At 47.5% G+C, this 19662-nt stretch overlaps 1 protein-coding gene across 1 annotated transcript in view; it reads left to right on the forward strand.

Moving 5' to 3' along the window:
* Positions 1–2979: 2979 nt before the first annotated feature.
* The window catches only part of SLC5A10 (solute carrier family 5 member 10), a 92265-nt gene continuing 75582 nt past the window's right edge, over positions 2980–19662 (forward strand). Inside the window, exons 1-5 of the mRNA XM_007941472.1 lie at positions 2980–3093; positions 10744–10815; positions 11176–11280; positions 11566–11625; positions 13667–13771. Of these exons, the coding sequence (XP_007939663.1) occupies positions 2980–3093; positions 10744–10815; positions 11176–11280; positions 11566–11625; positions 13667–13771 (456 nt within the window). The remainder of the gene's footprint in view (positions 3094–10743; positions 10816–11175; positions 11281–11565; positions 11626–13666; positions 13772–19662) is intronic.

Below are 19662 nucleotides of genomic sequence, written 5' to 3' on the forward strand. Positions count from 1 at the left end.
TCTCTCTCTCTCTCTCTTTCTCTCTCTATAAATATAAATATATATATACTTTGCTGGTTTTTGTGTTTCTCTAGAGAACCCAATCCAACACAATGGGTATTCCTTCAATTCCTTGTTCTTCACCAATTCCTTCAGTGAAGCTTTGACTTCTTCCTTCAGTACCATTGGTTCTTCATCATATGCCACCTCCTGAAATGGATGAACATCGACCAATTCTTTTTGGTACAGTGACTGTGTATTCCTTCCATCTTCTTTTGATGCTTCCTGGTCTCATTCAGCCCCCAATCCCCAGCCTGCCTACCTCAGGCCCTGGCCTTAATGTAGAGCCACCCCCAAGTGAAAACATCCTCTAATCCCCAGGGCCACCTACCTCAGGCCTGGGCCTTAATAAAGAGGCTTCCCCAAGAGAAAAGCAACCTCCAAGCCTCAGACTTGCGTACCTCAGGCCCCTACCTTAATATAGAGCCACATCCAAGTGAAAAGCAGCCTCCACACCTCAGGCCTGCCTACCTCAGGCCCCATTTATAAAGCCACACCCAAAAGAAAAGCAGCCTCTAAGCCTTTGCCTACCTCAGGCCCCTACCTTAATATAGAGTCACACCCAAGTGCAAAGCATGCATATGAGGCTATTCAAAAGATAATGGCTTGGGTCAGGTGCACCTTATTCTTCAAAGTGACATCTTTGCTCTTTTTCACTTTAAAGAGGTTTTTTTGCAGCAGATTTGCCCAATGCAATACATCTTTTTGTTTCTTTACTACTGTTTCCATGGTGTTGATTGTGGATCAAAGTAAAATGAAATCCTGGACAACTTCTATCTTTTCTCCATTTATTATGATGTTCTTAGTAGTCCAATTGTGTAGATTTTTGTTTTCTTTATGTCAAGGTGTAATCTATACCGAAGACTGTAGTCTTTGATCTTTATCAGTAAGTGTTTCAAGTCTTTTCACTTCCACAAGGGTGACTGTTTCATCTGCATACCAGCTTGTTAATGAGCCTTCCTCCTATCTTGTTACAGAGTAGCTGTGGGCAAAGTCACACAATTTATGGTCTGTTTCAATCTTCCCTAGTTTACCCACTGCTTTAAATGAGTCAGGCCTCCTTTCTGGTACTGAGGCACTTAAGAAAGAAAACAGATCCATAGGTCCCCCTGTGTTCCTAAAAAGGACAGCAATGGTTCCCGTCATCCTGCTTCAACTGGGTCAGTTTAATGACTGCACATCCCTAATGACTAATGATGTTCAGCATCTGGTATGTCCCACTCCTTGTCCAAGGAGATGGTTCTCGAGACAGGGTGGCTTCCTCTTAGATGGATGTAGCCTACAGGAGTATGAGGTACATGGCTTCTCAGCTGGGCAGGAGTGTGAGGTACATGGCTTCTCAGCTGGGCAGGTCTCATCTTTCCTGTCCTGGGGTATGATCCTGTTAGGGTGAATGAAGAGACTGTAGAAACTCAGGTATGACCAAGGCTCAGGTCTGATATTCCTCCCTGTGTGTCCTCTGCTGCCACCCATCTCCTGCCCAGTCTCCCGAAGCCAATCTGCTTCCTCTATCCCAGGACTTTATCTCTTAGTAGTTTATTTCCTCCCGAGACCCAGGCAGGGGCAAGAGACCAAATACAGTTAGTTCTTTCTGTTAGGGAAACTGGTTTGATAAGTCTGAATATTTCTCAGCTGGGTCCTTTTGATCAGTACAGAGTGGTCTTTTGACTGATGACATGTCTTCCAAGCAATCACTTGAGATGTAAACAACATCTGAGGCAGGTTGGCTGAAGGCCACAAGAGTGGGCAGTTGTGGAGATTGACAGTCTGATCCTACATGAGTCGCAACTTGTGATTTGTCCTTTATCCAGTCCAGTCCTGTGGGTTAGAGGATCAATCTTTAAACCCTTCCTTCAAGGTTACAGAGTAACAGCTCATTGCCCTTGTAGCCAGCATGTATACACTGACAAGCTGCTCACTCATTAACACCTTGTCAGGTTATGTGCACTGGTTAAACTCCAAGAGTTCTGCAAAGCTGCTGGACAGTGTATGTCACTGCAGTGGAGGCATGAGAGGTCCAGCCCAGCTGGATGCACCAAGTAAATTAACGAGTGAATGAATGTCAGGAAAGAGGGAAACTGTGCAGCCATGGCTCACATGACATCCAAATGGACTCAGAGCCACCAGTATCACCAACAGAGAATTTGAGGTCAAATTTGGTGACGACTTGGTCTCTGCCCTTTAAATAGCTGTGTGACCAAAATCTTCATTTCTTTGACAGTACTGTGAAACGACTTTGATCACTTTGAGTACAAAAGGAGGTGTGTTGTCAAAAAGCTAAGCACGACCTTTGTCCCGTAGTAGGTGCTTGACAGACATGGCTCCACCTGGGCCCAGGCCAACCATGGGGAGCTGCCCATAGTCAGGTTGATGGGCTTGAGTCTATTTTGTTGGTCTAGAATAGGAGAGCAGAGTTTTTGGGGACAGGCCTTCATTGTCCTATAGAGAGACATTACAGGGACCAGGAATGCTGATGCTAGAAGTTAACAGTAATGCAGGAATTTCTACCCAAGTCCCTCTCACCCTGTCATGGCCCAGTGGCCTCAGGGAAGGACATCTCACAGTGATGTTCCCAGAGGCAAGATGTCAGTCTAGAACCCTTGTGCTTCCTATAAGAATTAAATGGTGTTCCAGTCACACATTGGCAATTCAGCCTCTTTCTTGCTGGGGCTCTTCTGGGCCTTCAAGTTCACTAAAGTCACCTTTATTTTCTTTCTGCTGAGTTTCAGGGGCTCCTTCCTCCTCACCTTCCCCCTGCTCTGGGAGTTGCTCTCCTACTAGGGAGGGTGAAGGGGAAATGGTTGCACTTTGAAGCAGGGCGCTGCACGCAGCCAAATCATGAGCTGAGAATGTTGGTTTAATGATCAATGAGTTCCTTCCAGTAAGCCCATTCTGACCTGGCTTGCCCCTTAGTTTTGCTTCAGAGCTAGTGCCTGTAGGATGGCTGTCGACAACTCCACTGAAGACATCCATGCTCCTGGCCCGCAGCTGAACTTGATTGACATCATTGTCATCACCTTCTACTTTGCCCTGAACATGGCTGTGGGCATATGGGTAAGGGCACCTATGGTGAGAGGGCTGCCCGTGAGTTTGGGCGGTACCAAGGGTGAACATGGGAACCCAGGCATTCCCTACAGCACTAGCATCAGTTTCCTCCAGGGCCTGATGTCTGGGAGCTTCTCCTTCCAGCCAAGCCCCTTCCTCTTAGGGCAGTAGATTCTAATTCACAAATTGGGGATGATGGAGCACTGGGATCTCTCCAAGGCTTGGCAGAGCATATGATGAGAAGCTTACTGCTGGAGTGGCCAGCCCAGACTGGGGTCGGACTACCTGGCCTGCATTCTGTTTCTGTCACCCACAAGCTGGAGAGCCTGGGCACCTGTGTCAGGCTCATTGATCTAGGTTTCCATGCCTGCCAACTGTGGATAAAGGGCTTAAACCTGCCTGACTGATATAATCTGTTGTTGTTGTTACGTGCCATCGAGTTGGACCCGACTCATAGCAACCCCTCCTTGGGTTTCCGAGCAGCATCACTACGGAAGTAGCCTTCCAAGGAGTGGCTGGTGGGTTTCTGGTTAGCAGTCAAGTGCCTTAGGCACTATGCTACCAGAGGTCCTGATATAATCTAGGGTTTGCTTTTAAAAATGTAGGTTGCTAGGCTTCTCCTTCTGCCAAATCAAAATCCCAGAGTGGGGAGGGACCAACAGACTCAGGAATCTTTACATTGAACAGGTTCCCAGGGGATTGTGTCCCCATGGGCCAAGTTAATAAGCCAGTGCTTCTATCCCTTGATAAGAGAAAGCAGCAGCACTTGAGCCCCTGCTCAGGCACTGAGCTGAGCCCTTCTCATCACACTCCTCTATCCCCATGAGGAGAAGAATAACTCCTATTTGCAGATGAAGAGCCCAAGCTCTGAGAGGCAGACTTGCCCAGTGAGCCAAGACCTTATAGAGTGAGGTGCTCCTCTGGACTCTCCTTTTCTCTGCTTGTGATGTCAATCTTTGAGGCTTGCCTGATGAGGACACAAGATCCAGCTGGACTGAGGCCACTTGCTTGATCCAGGGGAAGAGGGCTTCTTGAGGCTTTCTACCTTCTACCCTGCCCCACCCATCCCCTCTCTACTTTGGGTCTAGAGAGTCTAGGCTATACCTCCTTGTCCCTGGAGTCTCCTAGCTGGCACTTGAGCTCTGGCATTCTGAGGTCTTCATCCCCTTGGCAAGAATGAGTACCCTACTCTTATTCTCTGTAGCCCCAGGCCTGAGGTTGAGGATCTAGGGGTAAGGAGACAGGTCACACCCAAGTGCAGACCTTTTAGACAAGTCACTCAGATATCTGAGCTTTGATGTCTTTTTTTTTTTTTTTTTTTAATTTTCTTGTGATTTGGGTGAAGAGAGCTTTGATGTTTGCTGTGTAAGATAGAGACACCACCTATCTCACAGGGATGAGGCTCCTATCAAAGTACCCAACAGTATTAGACTCTGTTCTGTTACTGGTGGTGCAGTAGCATCAGCAATAGTAGTACTACTAGTGGTAGCAGTAGCAGCGGCAGCAGTAGTAGCAGAAGTACCAGCAGCAGCATCAGTAATAGTAGTAATATTAGTAGTAACAGTAGCAGTAACAGAAGTAGTACAGCAGTAGTAGTAGCAGTAGCAGCAGCAGTGGTGGTAGCAGTAGCAGCAGTAGCAGTGGTAGTAGTAATGGCAGCAGCAGGGGCAGCAACAGTAGTACCAGCAGCAACTGTAGGAGCAATAGTAGAAGTAGTAGTAGTTATAGTATCAGCAGTACCAGCACTAGTAACAGCAGCAGCAACAACAACAGCAATAGTAGCAGTAACAGCAGCAGCAGTAGTAGTAATAGTAGCAGTAGCATCAGTAGTAGCAGTAGCAACAGTAAAAGCAGCAGCCGGAGTAGCAGCTGTGTAGCAGTAACAGCAGTAACAAGAGCAGCAGCAACAGTGGAAGTAATTAGAATTAGTTATCCTGTGATTAAACATTAAATTACAAGTGACCCAATGCCAAGAGTTGGGAATGCTGGCTCCTTGTCCTGGCTCCTCCTGTCTTGGGCAAGTTACTTTCTCAGTCTGGCCTCAGTCTCTTCAAACATGTGGTGTGGATGTGTGTGCTTTCCTGGGAGAGTCTTTGGCTAGGACTTGAGAGGGGGTCTACAGGGCAGAGCAGGCAGCAGAGCTTCTGGTGAGGGGAGCTAAGGAGAAGAGGCAGGGAGAAGGCTTCCCAGCCACCTGTGGTAGAGAACAAAAAAAAACCAAACTCACTACCATCAAGTCAAGTCCAAGGCAGTATCACTACAGAAGTAGATTTCCCAACCTTCCTTCTGAGGAGTGGGTATGGGTTTAAACCACCAACCTTCTAGTTACCAGTCAAGTGCCTTAGGCACTATGCCACCAGAGCTCCTAGTTGTAGGGAGAGGGGGAATATTTAGTTGGATGAGCACATCTAAGTGGGGATGGCTTTGAGCTTCCAAGACCACTGACCCCATGAGGTGCACCTGGCCAGGGTAAAGCAGAGCATATCCAGGGAAGAGCTGAGCAGAGTGGGGATGCCCCTCAGGAGCCCAGAGGCTACTGAGCAGCCTGGGCAGGTGCTGCCCTCTTTGGGAGCTCTGATGGTGGGATTGAAGAAGCCCAGGCTGGACTTTCTGGGAGAGTTCCTTCAGGAGGGATGCTTGAGCTGGGCCTCAAGCCTTAATGAATGAGTCACAGAAAGCCTATTTCAAATGAGCCCAAACCATAAGGAAGTGTCCTGCATTGGTGCTTGTCTTAGTTATCCAGTGCAGGTATAACAGTAATACCACAAGTGGATGGCTTTAACAAACAGAAATTAATTTTCTCACAGTTTTGGAGGCTAGAATTCTGAATTCAGGGCACCAGCCCTAGGGAAAGGCTTTCACTCTCTGTTCATTCTAGAGGGCAGGTCCTTGCCTCTTTTCAGCTTCTGTTTCTTGGTTCTTTGGAGATCTCACATGGCAGAGTATCTATCTTCCCCAGCTGTGCTTTCTTAATTCATGTACTCTTTTCTTTTTTTTTTTTTTTAAGTTATGAGGTCATGGAATATTTATCTTTTTTTTTTTTTTTTAATTGTGCTTTAAGTGCAAGTTTACAGAGCAGAGTTTGTTTTACATTGAACATTACGTGTACATTTAGTTATACTCCCCATTTACCATCCCCAACCCTAACCCAGTCTCCTCCCCTCCCTGCCCAGTAACCGCCCCCCCCCATGCCCCTCATAGTTATGCACTCCTGTGTGTCCTGCATTTCCTCTATGTGAATGTTGCCCCTTTGGTGCCCTGTGGTCTATTGCTCCAAGTATGTGGGTGTGTCACCTTGAATTGAGCGGCCTATGTGTACATCTTGTTTACTATTGGGCTGAGAGCCAGCCCCTGGGAGTGAGTTTATTCCAGGCCTAGAATGTATCCCAGGACCATAGTATTGGGAGTCTCACCAGACTCCATCTGACCAGTAATTCGGGTCATTATTGAGTTTTTGGATTTTGTTCCACGTTTTTCCTCCCACTCTATCCAGGATCTCCAGATTTGATCTTTTCCTGAGTGGTTGGCATTGGTAGCTGGGCATCATCTAGTTCTGGTCTCAAGGGCCATCGTGTCTAGGGCTGATTGCTTCTAAACGCTTGTGTGTTTTTTTTTTTTTTTTTTTTTTTGCACTCTTCTTTACTTCCGATGATAGGAGACCATTAGCTGCATCTTAGATGGCCACTTGAAAGCTTTTAAGACCCTAGTCACTACTAACTAATGTAGGTTGAGGAACAAGGCTTTTATGTATTTTGTTGTGCCAATTGAGTCTGGTGTCCCCCAGTATTGTGGTCCTGAGTCGGTAGGTAGATCCGTTGGATCTCTTGTGCTCTTTTACATCTCAAAAGAGATTGACTTAAAACACACCATACTCTAATCTTGCCTCATTAACATAACTAAGAAAACCCATTCCCAAATGGAATTATAAGCTCTATGGGGTTAGGGGGAGCTCTAGTGGCGTAGTGCTTAAAGCATTTGACTGCTAACCAGAAGGCTGGCAGTTCAAACCCACCAGCCACTCCTCAGAAGGAAGGTTGGGCCATCTACTTGCTTAATGATAAAAACCAAACTCACTGCTGCCATGGAGTCGGATCCTACTCATAGCAACCCCTCCTTGGTTTTCCAAGGCAGTATCTTCCTTCCGAGTAGAGATTACCCAATCTTCCTTCCGAGGAGTGGCTGGTGGGTTTGAACCACCAGCCTTCTGGTAGCAGTCAAGTGCCTTAGGCACCATGCTACCAGAGCTCCTTCTGTAGTGATACTGTCTCAGAAACCCAAGGAGGGGTCACTGAGTCAGATCCGACTGGACAGCAGTGAGGGGTTTTTTTTTTTTTTTGGTTTATGGGGTTAGGGGTAGCTCTGCTGGTATAGTGCCTAAGGCATTGACTGCTAACCAGAAGGCTGGGAGTTCAAACCTAGCAGCCACTTCTCAGAAGGAAGATTGGGCAATCTACCACCTGGGAAACCCAAGGAGGGGTCACTGTGAGTTGGGATCGACTAGACAGCAGTGAGTTTGGTTTTTTGGATGGGGTTAGGATTTACAACACATATTTTTGGGGGGACACAATTCAGTCCAACTGTGACCATAACTGAGAGTCCAGCAATAGGGAAAGCTTCATGTGGAGTGTGATCCAGCATCACAGCATCATCAAGGCTCTGTGGTTATTCCAGCCTCCTGTTGCTTTGTTCTGAGCCCAGTTTCCCTCATGGAGGTGAGATGACCAGTCTAGTGGTTAAGCCTGGGCTCTGGAGCCAGATGGTCTGATCCCTGAGAGCCTAAGTTTCCTCATCAGTAACAAGGGGATGATCATGGTACCTACCTCATGGGGCTATTGAAAGGCTCTAAGGTAGAACCAACTCTACACAAACATCTATACCCTCTTCACCAACTCAGTGACTATTCACCCTTCATCTATGGCCAGACCAGAGCAAGTTCACTTCTCACCCTCCACCTGTTGAGTAGGGGTCCTGGCTATGCTCTGACTTTGCCCTCTTAAGTCAGTGCTATTTCTGAATTAGGCATGGCAGGCAAGGACTGTGACAAGCTCTGTGGCACAAATGCATTAAGGCTCCTGGGGCTGATCTAGTCTGGTCCATCTGAGCTGGGAAAGGTGAGACCCCACCACAAAGGGAGGCAACTGACAATATCATTGAAGGATGAGAAGGAAAGTTTCATAGGAGAAAGGGGCAAGGAACCTTCCACAAAAGGAGAAAGAACATCCTTACACTAAAGTCTTCTGGAATGGTGTGGTGCCATCCTGACCACCACCATGAGCACTTCTGGAGAACTGCACAGTTGGACCACAGCAAATGTAGCACAAATGATGGGCCTGAGGCTGGGAGAGGGTGACAGAACCATAGTGAAGGCTTTCAACTGTCCAGGCAATTGATTGAATCATCTTGAAGAATTTTGGTTGCTTCTGAGAGTTTGTTTGTTTGTTTATATATGTGTGTGTGTGGGGGGGGGGTATGACTAAAATCAGGCAGAATTAGGCCTGTGTATTGACTGATATTTTGTGATCCAGTCTCATGTCATGATATGTATACTGTGGGGGGAAAAAAAAAATCCCACTGCCATTGAGTCAATTCTGACTCATAGGACCCCCCATAGGATTTCTGAGGCTGTAAATCTTTACAGAATTAGATTGCCTGGTCTTCCTTCTGTGGAGTGGCTGGTGGGTTTGAATTGCCAACCTTCTGGTTAGCAGTCAAATGCCTTAGGCAATGCACCACCAGAGCTCCTTATACTATGAAAAGTAGACACCAATTATACATCTAAATATACTTCCAGTTTACTGTCCTGTGCAGACAGCAGGGTTTCACTGATGTTTATTAAATACTTACCAGGCACCATTCTCAGTGTGCTATATTCATTAACTCATTAAACCTCCTCAGAATTATAGGAAGAAAGGGCTATTATGAGGCCTACATTACAGATGAGGAAACTGAGGCCCATTGGTTAAGGAACTTGCCCAAGGTCACCAGAGCAGGAAGAAGAAAAACCAGGATTTGCTCCCAGGCATTCTGATTTCAGATTTTGTATTCTATACATGTGGAGCACAAAGTTCTCTATCTCTTTCATCCATAACCCAACAGAAAACATGTGAGAGTACTCAAAGGATTATTGTTGAAATGTACAAGAAATAAAAGAACATACCTGAAGTAAGAAATTGAGGTCAAAGTGCTGTCAGATTCACTGATTCAAAATCCCTCTTGTCAATTCCCAAATGTATAGTAGAGCTGACAAGGGGCAAGGCTGTGGTCACTGCTTGGTCACAGCCAGCTACCCAGAGGGACCAAGTAGTTGATCCTGCGGGCTTGGGACCATAGTCGCAGGGGGCATCAAGCTCAATTGGCATAACATACTATACAAAACATTGTTCCACCTCCTACTTTGGCAAGTAGCGACTGGGATCTTAAAAGCTAGCAAGCTGCCATCTAGAGGCAACGACGGGTCTCTCCTCATCCAGAGCAAAGAAGAATGAAGAAAACCAAAATTCATGGAAACAATTAGTCCTAGCGACTGGTACACCATCCGATCTGCAGCCTATACAATTATGAGATCTTGGATATAGAGGGAGAACAATGTGGAACAAAACTCAAAATCATTTGGAGAAAGAAAAAAAAAAGTGGGGACCAGGTTTGCTGGTCCGATAGAGCTTGGTAGAACCACTGAGACTATGGCCCCTAGCTGCCCTTCAGGTCTGGAATTGAACCCACACCTGTGGTTTCCAGCCAAACAAAATACAGGCATGTGAATTAAACATTTACCTCAAGTAGATACACTCCTTGGAGAGAACAGTCATGGGAGAAAGAAGGGCTGCTTATGTACAGGGAGACAGCTCAGGGGGTAGGAGAGTATGGAGGGATGGACACTGGGAAGAGGTAACTATGGGGAGGAAGTGGGAGGGAAGCTGTTGCATTGTGGTAAATTGTGGTCAATGACATGAGACAAAGTATATGTGAACTGCTGTATGGAAAGTGAATTTGCTCTGTAAATCTTCACCCAAATCACAATAAAAAAAAATTTTTTTTTTTAAAATCCCTCTTGTCTTGGTGGGAGCCAAAACAGGATCTCATAGGGAAGAGAAAAGCCTAGTTTAAGGGATGCGGGGCATGTTGTAAACTTGGTGAGTAGAAATGTCAGCCAGTCAGGTAGGCAGTGAAGACTGAGAAGAGGAGCAAGATGACATCCTGGGACTGGCCTTGGTGTGAATCTCACCTCTGTTGCCCACTTTTGTAGGAACCCATTGAAATCAAACAGACTTGATACCTCAAAGACTAGAAAGCAGAAGCTCAAACAGAAACCTGTACACCATTGTTCACTGTAGCACTATTCACAAGAGCCAAAAGGTGGAAATAATCCGAGTGTCCATCAATGGAGGAATGGATAAACAAAATGCAGTCTATTCATACCATAATATTATTTATCCATAAAAAAGACATGAAGTCCTGCTACAACATGGATGAACCCTGAAAACATTATGCTTAGAGAAATAAATCAATCACAGAAGACCACATAGATCCATAGAGATAGAAGGTAGATCAGTGGTTACCAGGAGCTGGGGTGGGAATGGTGGGGAGTGCCTTCTTAATGTACCATTTTACATCCCCACCAGCAATGCATGAAGGCCCCACTTTCTGTCTCTGCCCTTGTAGTCTGCATGTCGGGCCAGCAGGAACACTGTGAGTGGCTACTTCCTGGCGGGCCGGGATATGACATGGTGGCCGGTAAGTGTCCCTGGTTCCTGCTCTTCCTCTGTCTAATAGGCAAAGCCAGATCTCTAGATCGGCCAGCACTTGCTAAAGGCCTGTTCTAGGAACAGATCTTGGGGTGTAGGTGGGTGCTGAACATTGTGTAAAGGGCAGGAGATTTGAAGTAGAAACCTAGCTCTACTACTCATTAGCTGAGGGACCAGCTGCTGAGAGTGAACTGAGGCATTCACTAATTCCCTCTGGGCCTCAGGCTCCTTCTGAACCTGGGACAGTGGCCTTCTTTTGCAGGCTTGTGTAGACATGTGATGGTGCTTTCAGGCCGGCAGAGCCTGGCCAGTACACCTGCAGCTGACTTGTTTTCTCTTGCTCTTCCAGATTGGAGCTTCCCTATTTGCTAGCAGTGAGGGGTCTGGCCTCTTCATTGGACTGGCAGGCTCGGGTGCAGCTGGAGGCCTGGCTGTGGCAGGCTTTGAGTGGAACGTGAGGATCTTATTGGGGGACAGTCATGCTGGGAGGTGGGGTCAGCGACTAAGGAATAGCTCATCTTCTTTGTCAGCAGTGCTACAATCTCAGCAGCCAGATTCCTGGGAAAATGCACAGATAGCACAGCTGGAGGGAACTGCTGGATTTGGCCCAGGCCTCAGCTCAGGCCTCCAGATGACAAGTCCCTACTGTGTCTACCTGTGTCTGCTGCACCCTGGCCTAGAGCAGGGTTTGCTTGGCACTGTGGCCCACTGCCTTAGCCCTGCCTCTGTCTTCCCTCAGGCCACATACGTGCTGCTGGCTCTGGCCTGGGTGTTTGTGCCTATCTACATCTCCTCAGAGGTGAGTCTGCTCTGGGGCTCTAGCCATGGTCTGGACCCAGGGTGAGGGGCTACAGGAAGAGTCATAGCCTTTACCCAAGTTGGTGGCAGAAGTGGTTTTCGTTTCCTGCAGCTGTCATAATAAACTGAGTGGCTTGAAACAACAGAGATTTATGATCTCACAGTTCTGGAGACTGGAAATTCAAAGCAAAGTGTCAGCAGGTCCATGTTCTCTCTAAAGGCTCTAGGAAAAGATCCTTCCTTGTTTCTTCCTAACTTCCTGGCAATCATAGGGTTCCTTGGCTTGTGGTTGTATCACTGCAATCACTGCCTCTGTTATCAAATGGATTTCTTTCTTGTGTGTGTCTCAGTGTCTCTTCTTTTAAAAGGACACTAGTCAGATAGGATTAGGGCTCACTCTACTCCAATATGACCACATGCTAACTTAACTGATGATATCTTCAAAGATCCTATTTCCAAACAGTCATGTTCACAGGTACCAGGGGTTAAGGCTTCAATATATATTTTGGGGGACATAATTCACCTCATAACAGGGGTGATAAGCAGCACTGCCTGGGCTCTCAAAATAAGTTAGTGAATTTTCAGGGCTGAGTTTGTTGTTAATCCAAGTGCAAAAAAGGCAGGAGGGCAGCATCTTCTGACCTCCTTCAATATCACGAGGGGGAAACAGAGTCACCATCAACAGTCCAAGGCTTATTCCTATGAGGCCAGACATGCCACCATCCTCCAGCCTTTTAACCAAATCTGATACCAACCGTTCTGCCCATGGCACTCACTACTTCTCTGTTGGGTTTGATAATTCATTGCAACGGCCACACAGAACTCACAGACAATACTCACAATTGTGGGGGTTATTAGGGAAGTAACAGGTTACAATTCAGGTTCAGGAATGTGCTCAGGACACAAATTTTCCATCAGGACAGTCTCCCCTTTGCTATGCTCTCAGGCATGCCTCCCTGGTCCTTGGCCTCTGCCCTGCTTGGGCAAGTATTACAAAGCTCTTTCAGCTCTGCTGATAGGTACACCTAGGTGCACCCTACCCCACCAGCAAGCCTCCTGCCCAAACATATTCAGGTTTCTTGCTCCTTGGGCTGGCAAGCCTGTTGCTCTGTCCTGTGTCTCTTGGCTCCATAGCTGCCAGGTCTCTGCTGGTTATCTCTGCTATCTTTCTGCCAAGGAGGTCTAGCACAGGGATCTTGGGTGCAAGGATGCACTCACACCTCCAGCTCTTCTCTCTTGATGGCAGTGAGATCCCCCTTTCTGTCCTTAGGAAGGCTCACTTTAAGCCCAGCACCAAGCAAAACTAACCAATCCTCACATTAGAGTTCCAAATACTTTATTTGCATGGTCCCACCCAGTAATCTGGTGGAAGTCACAAGGACCATAGCTAGAAAAGCCATACCAAGTAATTCACTGCACCATACCAAGTGACATTCCTATCAACCCACTAACCCACTAATGCAAGGTCCAAGGGGCCTTGTTGGCTGCTTGAGGATGGAGGATCTCTATTTCTCTATTTCTCCACCTCTCCACTCCCAGCACACAGGCTGAACACCTGAGTGGCACCGTCCTTGACTCCTTCAGCCCTCATCTGTTGTTATGTGCCATCAAGTTAGACCTGACTCATAGCAACCCCTCCTTGGGTTTCCGAGGTGGTATCACTATGGAAATAGATTGCCCAACCCTCCTTCCGAGGAGTGGCTGATGAGTTTGAACCACCAGGCTTCTGGTTAACAGTGCCGTAGGCACTATGCTACCAGAGCTCCTAGCCCTCATCTGGCAGTCATTAAATCAATCCAGTGATTTCTACTTCCCGAATCTCAGGCTATCTCCTTAAAGCCATTTTCCTAGGCCTTGTATCTCATCTGGAGGTTTCCATAACATCCTCCAGTCCTGTCCCTCTGTCCTCAGCTATAGCCCCATCAGTGGCCCTGTTCGTTGCCTTTAGAATATGGTCAGAACCAAGGCCAGTGCTGGGTTGTGAGGAACGGGGCCTGAGTGTGGCCTTGGAGATGTGCTCAGCCCCATTTTCCTCTGTCTAGATTGTCACCATGCCTGAGTATATCCAGAAGCGTTATGGAGGCCAGCGGATATGCATGTACCTGTCCATTCTGTCCCTGCTGTTGTCTGTCTTCACCAAGATATCGGTGAGCTGCCCCACACCCCCAGCCCTGGTCAGAACAGCCTGGAAATGTCTGTGATGAGGCCCTGAAAATATGCCTGGCCTTACCTCAGCCGCTCTCCTGACCTGTTTAACAGCTGGGGCGACTGAGGCCAAGAAGGGACCATGTTATGTCCAGGATAACCCAGCAAGTCTGTGACAGTGGTCAGGGCCCCTGGGGAACAGGCATAGCAGCACTACAGGTACACAGTAGGTCTGTGGCCCAAAATGCAGGCCTTGGGATCCTGGCTCTGCCCCCAGTTCGAGATGCAGGATTACTGGGAAGGGTTTTCTCCAGGAGTAGGTGGCCAACCTAGGGTCCTTGGGGGTGGCACTGAGAGGAGAAGAAGTCCCCCCAGGGGGCGCTGAAAGCTGTATGGTATCAGCCAGTATCAGCAGCTCCTGTCTTTCTCCAGCGCCTCCCCTAGGCTGATTGGCTCTGTTCCTTAAGCTGAACTCCAGGTAGCACCCTCCTGGAGTTGGGGTGTCATTCCAATGGATGTCTTTCCAGGTCACTTTCCCTTGAGGGTCTGGATCTGATCATACTCAAATATAAAGAGCAGAAAGGACACGAGGCAGTTAGAGTTAGGAGTGCTTGTCTCCTCCAAGGCCTTGATCTTACAGGTAGGGAAACTGAGGCCAGGGAGGAGAAGTGACTTATCCAAAACCTCCCAGTGACTGCATGGGCAAGCCAGGCCTTCCACTTCTCATTCCTGACCATGGTGGCCCTGCAGTGCCCCTCTGTTCTTGCTAGCCCATCTATTTCCAGAAGTCTCCAGGAGGCCTTGGCATCAGAAGGCCTGAGCTAGAACCTTGAGTCTGCCTATTTCTGGCTGAGTGGACCTAGACAGATGGCCTCCCTTACCTGTGTCTCAGTTTCATTGTTGTAAGAGGAGTGACAGGCCTGCCCCCTCGTGGCTCCTGTGAGGATTAGTGAAGGGACATTGCTGGGTGGTGGGAGAGATGCTCTGTATGCCTTTCTCTTCAGTGGTGGGATCGTCCTGGCTTATTGTTCTAGGGTTAGAAGAAGCCAGCCTTGCACTGATCTACTTGGGATACAAGGCAGTGGAGGCAGAGGCCTCTCAGGGCCTGCCAGCAGCCAGACAGCTGCAAGACTGAAAGAATGAGGCCCTGAGACCGAGTAGTTAAACATGCGGGCTTGGGACCATAGTCGCAGGGGACATCAAGCTCAATTGGCATAACATATTATACAAAACATTGTTCCACCTCCTACTTTGGCAAGTAGCGACTGGGATCTTAAAAGCTAGCAAGCTGCCATCTAGAGGCAACGATGGGTCTCTCCTCATCCAGAGCAAAGAAGAATGAAGAAAACCAAAATACATGGAAACAATTAGTCCCAGTGACTGGCACACCATCCGATCTGCAGCCTATACAACTATGAGACCAGAAGAACTAGATGGTACCCGGCTACCACTGTCATCCACTTGGAAGGGGAACTATGTAGGAGATCCTTGATAGAGAGGGAGAACAATGTGGAACAAAACTCAAAATCATTTGGAGAAAAAAAAAGGGGGGGGGACCAGGTTTGCTGGTCCTATAGAGCCTGGTGGAACCACTGAGACTATGGCCCCTAGCTGCCCTTCAGGTCTGGAATTGAACCCACACCTGTGGTCTCCAGACAAACAAAATTCAGGCATATGAGTTAAACATTTACGTCAAGTAGATACACTCCTTGGAGAGAACAATCATGGGAGAAAGAAGGGCTGCTTATGCACAGGGAGACAGCTCAGGGGGCAGGAGTATATGGAGGGATGGACACTGGGAAGAGGTAACTATGGGGAGGAAGTGGGAGGGGAGCTGTTACATTGTGGTAAACTGTGGTCAATGAAATGAGACAAAGTATATATGAACTGCTGTATGGAAAGTGAATTTGCTCTGTAAATCTTCACCCAAATCACAATAAATAAAATAAAAAGAATGAGGCCCTGAGAGGTGTGAGAGGGGCACAGTAACTCCTCTGCAAGCTCCCGGAAGCCTCAGCAGCATGTGCTGACAGGGTGGCCCTGGGCACCCGATGGGCAGGCTCCAGGGAAGGGTGCAAGCAAGCACCACACACCACCTTCCCTGGATGTTCTCTGAGCACTGTGGGAGGCTTTCTTTCTCTGGGGCTCGCTTCAGCTTCTGGAGGGACCCTGCTCTGGGCTGCCATTAAGGCCAAGTATCAGAATTTAAGACATTTTCATTTGCTCTCACTCACTCATGCTTTTCTTCCTTTTCCCACCTTTTCCCGAGCCCCCTCTGTGCCAGCCCCCTTGTTGGAAGCCAGGAATACAGAAATAAATGAGAGGTGATTCCTGCCCTACAGAGGTTTGCACTGTGATGGGGAGTCAGGCATGCAAGTCAGATGAATACCAGGTGGGTCATGACCAGCATACTTTCAGAAGAGGAGGTGATAGAGTTTGCTGGGCCAGTATTTGACTTGGACTCTCATGGTTGAAAAGGGTGCTGATGGGGATGGGATAACAAGTACCAAGGAGAGAGCAAGGCAGTGTAGGTAGTGTCTGGGGAAAGATAATTCATGCAGAGTGGCTCAGGCAGGAGGCATGGACTCCAGGGGTCCTTAAGTGAGGTGCCTCTGGGGGCCAGAAAAGGAGTACAGTGTGAGTAGAAGCTGGAAGGGAGTAACAGGCAGTTGTGGGGACTGTGGCAAACAAGAGACCATGCCCCAGCATTTGCACAAAACAGACCCATGTTTGTACTCTGTTTGGCCCTGCTAGTTTTCAAGCCCTGGCTTAGAGGGCCACAGTGAGAAATGAGGCTGGGGAGATCTGATCATAAGCGCTTGAAATATGAGATCAATGCCCTTCTTTCAGGGAGCACTTGAGGGAGTTTTAAGCAGGGGAGTGACATGGTCAGAGGTGTTTTCTGGTACCTCCCAGAGAATAGGTAAGCTGGAGGAGAGACAGGTAAGGGGATGGGAGGCCTGTGAGAGGCCCCCCCTGAGGTCCAGGTGTGGTAAATGAGGCAGGGTAGTAGACACAGAGATTCAGTTCTTTCACCTCATTTCATCCTGTTGATATCTCTGCAGTAGAGTTTATGTTTCATACTCATAGTGGATAGGCTGAGCATGGCAGAGTGAGGAGCTCAGTCCAGAGGGTGCTCTTATCCAGCTACGCCAGCTTACAGCTGTGGTTGTGGAGATTAAGAGGGCCTTCTCTGGCCCAAAGTCACATGGAGAATCAGGCAGAAGTCACAGTTAGAACTCAGGCCTCCTGCACCCAAGTCTAGAGCCCCAACCACCACGGCACTGCACTGAACCCAGAATGCTGGATTCCAAACTTCACTTTGGCCAGCAGTGAGCTTTGTGATAGAGATGACTTAGTTTACAAAATGGGGAGCAGCCCATTGAAATCAAGACTGGGCTTCAGAACCAGCGCTGGGGCTCTCGGGATGACAGCAGATTGGAGAAGCACAAGGAATACTAATTGCTGGGCTTTATTGGAGACCAGCTGTCCTTGCTGATGGCTTTAGGGTGAAGCTATTTGAAGTGTGTGCATCCACTGACCCTAGAGACCCTGACCTCAGTGGGCTGAGCCCTGGGAAAGCCCCCATGTCTGCACATCCTGGCTCCATCCTTCTGCAGCTTCTCCAGGCAGAGATCCCAGGGTTTGACCTGCCTGCTGCTGCTGGACTGAACCCAGTTCATATGGGGAACCAAGGCCCAGCTCTATCACTATGTGTCCTGGTCCAGTTGTTTAACCTCTGAAAATAGAAAGAAGCCCTTGCAAGAGACCCCACTCCACTTGCTGTGGCCTCCAAGCTATATAAGGTCTGGACATACTGACTTTTCTTCTCTTCCTGTTGCATACGCTACTCTACATATACTGGTCTCCTTGCAGTGCCAGGAAAACACCAGGTATGATCCACCCCAGGTCTTTGCATCTACTGTTCCCATGCCTAGATATCCACTTGACTCATACCCTCACTATTTGTAGGTCTTTCACTCTTTCCTTCTCAACAAAGCCTTCCCTGGCCCAGCATGCCCAGCCTACTCACCTGTTCTCCTGTAGGTCATGTGATTATCATCATCCAGCATGTGGACTGTCCACCCATCCCATCCACTGTCTGTCTGTGCATTTTTCTGCTTACTCACCCATGTGTCCCATGTACAACTATGTGCCTGACACTAGTAGGCACAGTCAGTATTTACCAAGTAAAATGAGTAAATAAATGAATGAATACCTTGTGTGATGAACAAGATGATATAGGTCAGGAGTTGGTGAACTGTTAAGGGTCAGATTGCACACATTTTCTGCTCTGTGGGTTTCTATGGTGACTACTCCTGCCACAGAAGCAGCATAGATGGCACAAACTAACATGATGAGTTTGGCCTGCAGGTTCTAGTATGCCAGCCCCTGATATTTGTAAGCATGCCTATTTACTGAGTGCCTACTGTGTGCCAGGCACCATGTGAGCACTGAATACTCATATCTTTTGCCCTCAGTGCCTTTCCTTCCTTCAAACATGCAGGATATACAGACAGACAAATAAAATCATTATAAGTGGTTGTTATCGGTAGGTGTCATTGAGTAGGTCCCAACTCATAGCAACCCCATGCACAACAGAATGAAACACTGCCTGGTACTAAGCCATCCTCACAATCATTGCTATGTGCCCATTGTTGTAGTCACTCTGCCAATCCCTCTTCAGAGTCTTTCTTTCTTTCTTTTTTTTTTTTGCTGACCCTCTACCAAGTACGATGTCCTTCTCCAGAGATTGGTCCCTCCTGATAACATGTCCAAAGTATGTGAGATGAAGTCTGACTATCCTCACTTCTAAGGAGCATTTTGGCTGTACTTCTTTTTTAAAAAATTTTTATTGTGAAACTTTACAGAGCAAATTCATTTTCCATACAGCAGCAGTTCATACAGACTTTGTTTCATGACATTGACTGCAATTCCTCACAATGTAACAGCTTTCTTCCAACTTTCTCCCTGTAGTTATCTCTTCCCTATGTCCTTCTTTCCTATGCATTCCTGCCCCCTGAGATATCTCCCTGTGCTAACACTGCCCTTTTGTTCTCCCATGACTGATCATTCTAAGGAGTGTATCTACCTGATGTAAATGTTCACCCTGTATGCCTGTCTATAATTTGGCTGGAAGTCATGGAAATGAGTTAAATTTCAGACCTGAAAGGTACCTAGGGGCCATAGTCTTGGGGGTCTCAGCAGGTTCTATCAGACCAGTAAACCTGGTCTTTTTCTTTTTTATGATTTTGAGTTTTGTTCCACATTATTCTCCCACTCTATCCAGTATCTCCTGCACTGATCCCTTTCCAAGTGGTAGACATGTTAGTTTGTGTCAAGTGGTTGACAGTGGTAGTAGCCAGGCACCATCTAATTCTTCTGGTCTCATGGTCATATAGGCTGAGGTTTGCATGGTCTACTAGTCCCTTGGACTAATTGTTTCCATGTGTCTTTGGTTTTCTTCATTCTTCTTTGTTCTGGACAAAGAAAGACCCATTGTTGCATAGAGATGGCTGCTTGCAAGCTTTTAAGACCTCAGTTGCTACTCACCCACGTAGGATGTAGAACAATGTTTTTGTGTAGTATGTTATGCCAGTTGAGCTTGATGTCTAATTCTAGTTATATGGACATTCTTACAGTACATACAAACACATATGTAGAAATATCATCTGCCAACCTTATGGCTGTACTTCTTCCAAGACAGATTTGTTTGTTCCTCTGGGTTTTGCTTTTTGGTTCTAGCTGTTGTTGCTGTTATGTGCCATTGAGTTGGACCCGACTCACAGTGAGGTGGTATCACTATAGAAGTAGATTGCTCAACCTTCCTTCCGAGGAGTGGCTGGTGGGTTTGAACCACCAGCCTTCTGGTTAGCAGTCAAGTGCCTTAGGA

Source organism: Orycteropus afer, unplaced genomic scaffold, assembly GCF_000298275.1.
Source record: "Orycteropus afer afer isolate SDZICR_OR568_19922 unplaced genomic scaffold, OryAfe1.0 scaffold00080, whole genome shotgun sequence".
In the NCBI taxonomy this organism is placed as follows: domain Eukaryota; kingdom Metazoa; phylum Chordata; class Mammalia; order Tubulidentata; family Orycteropodidae; genus Orycteropus; species Orycteropus afer.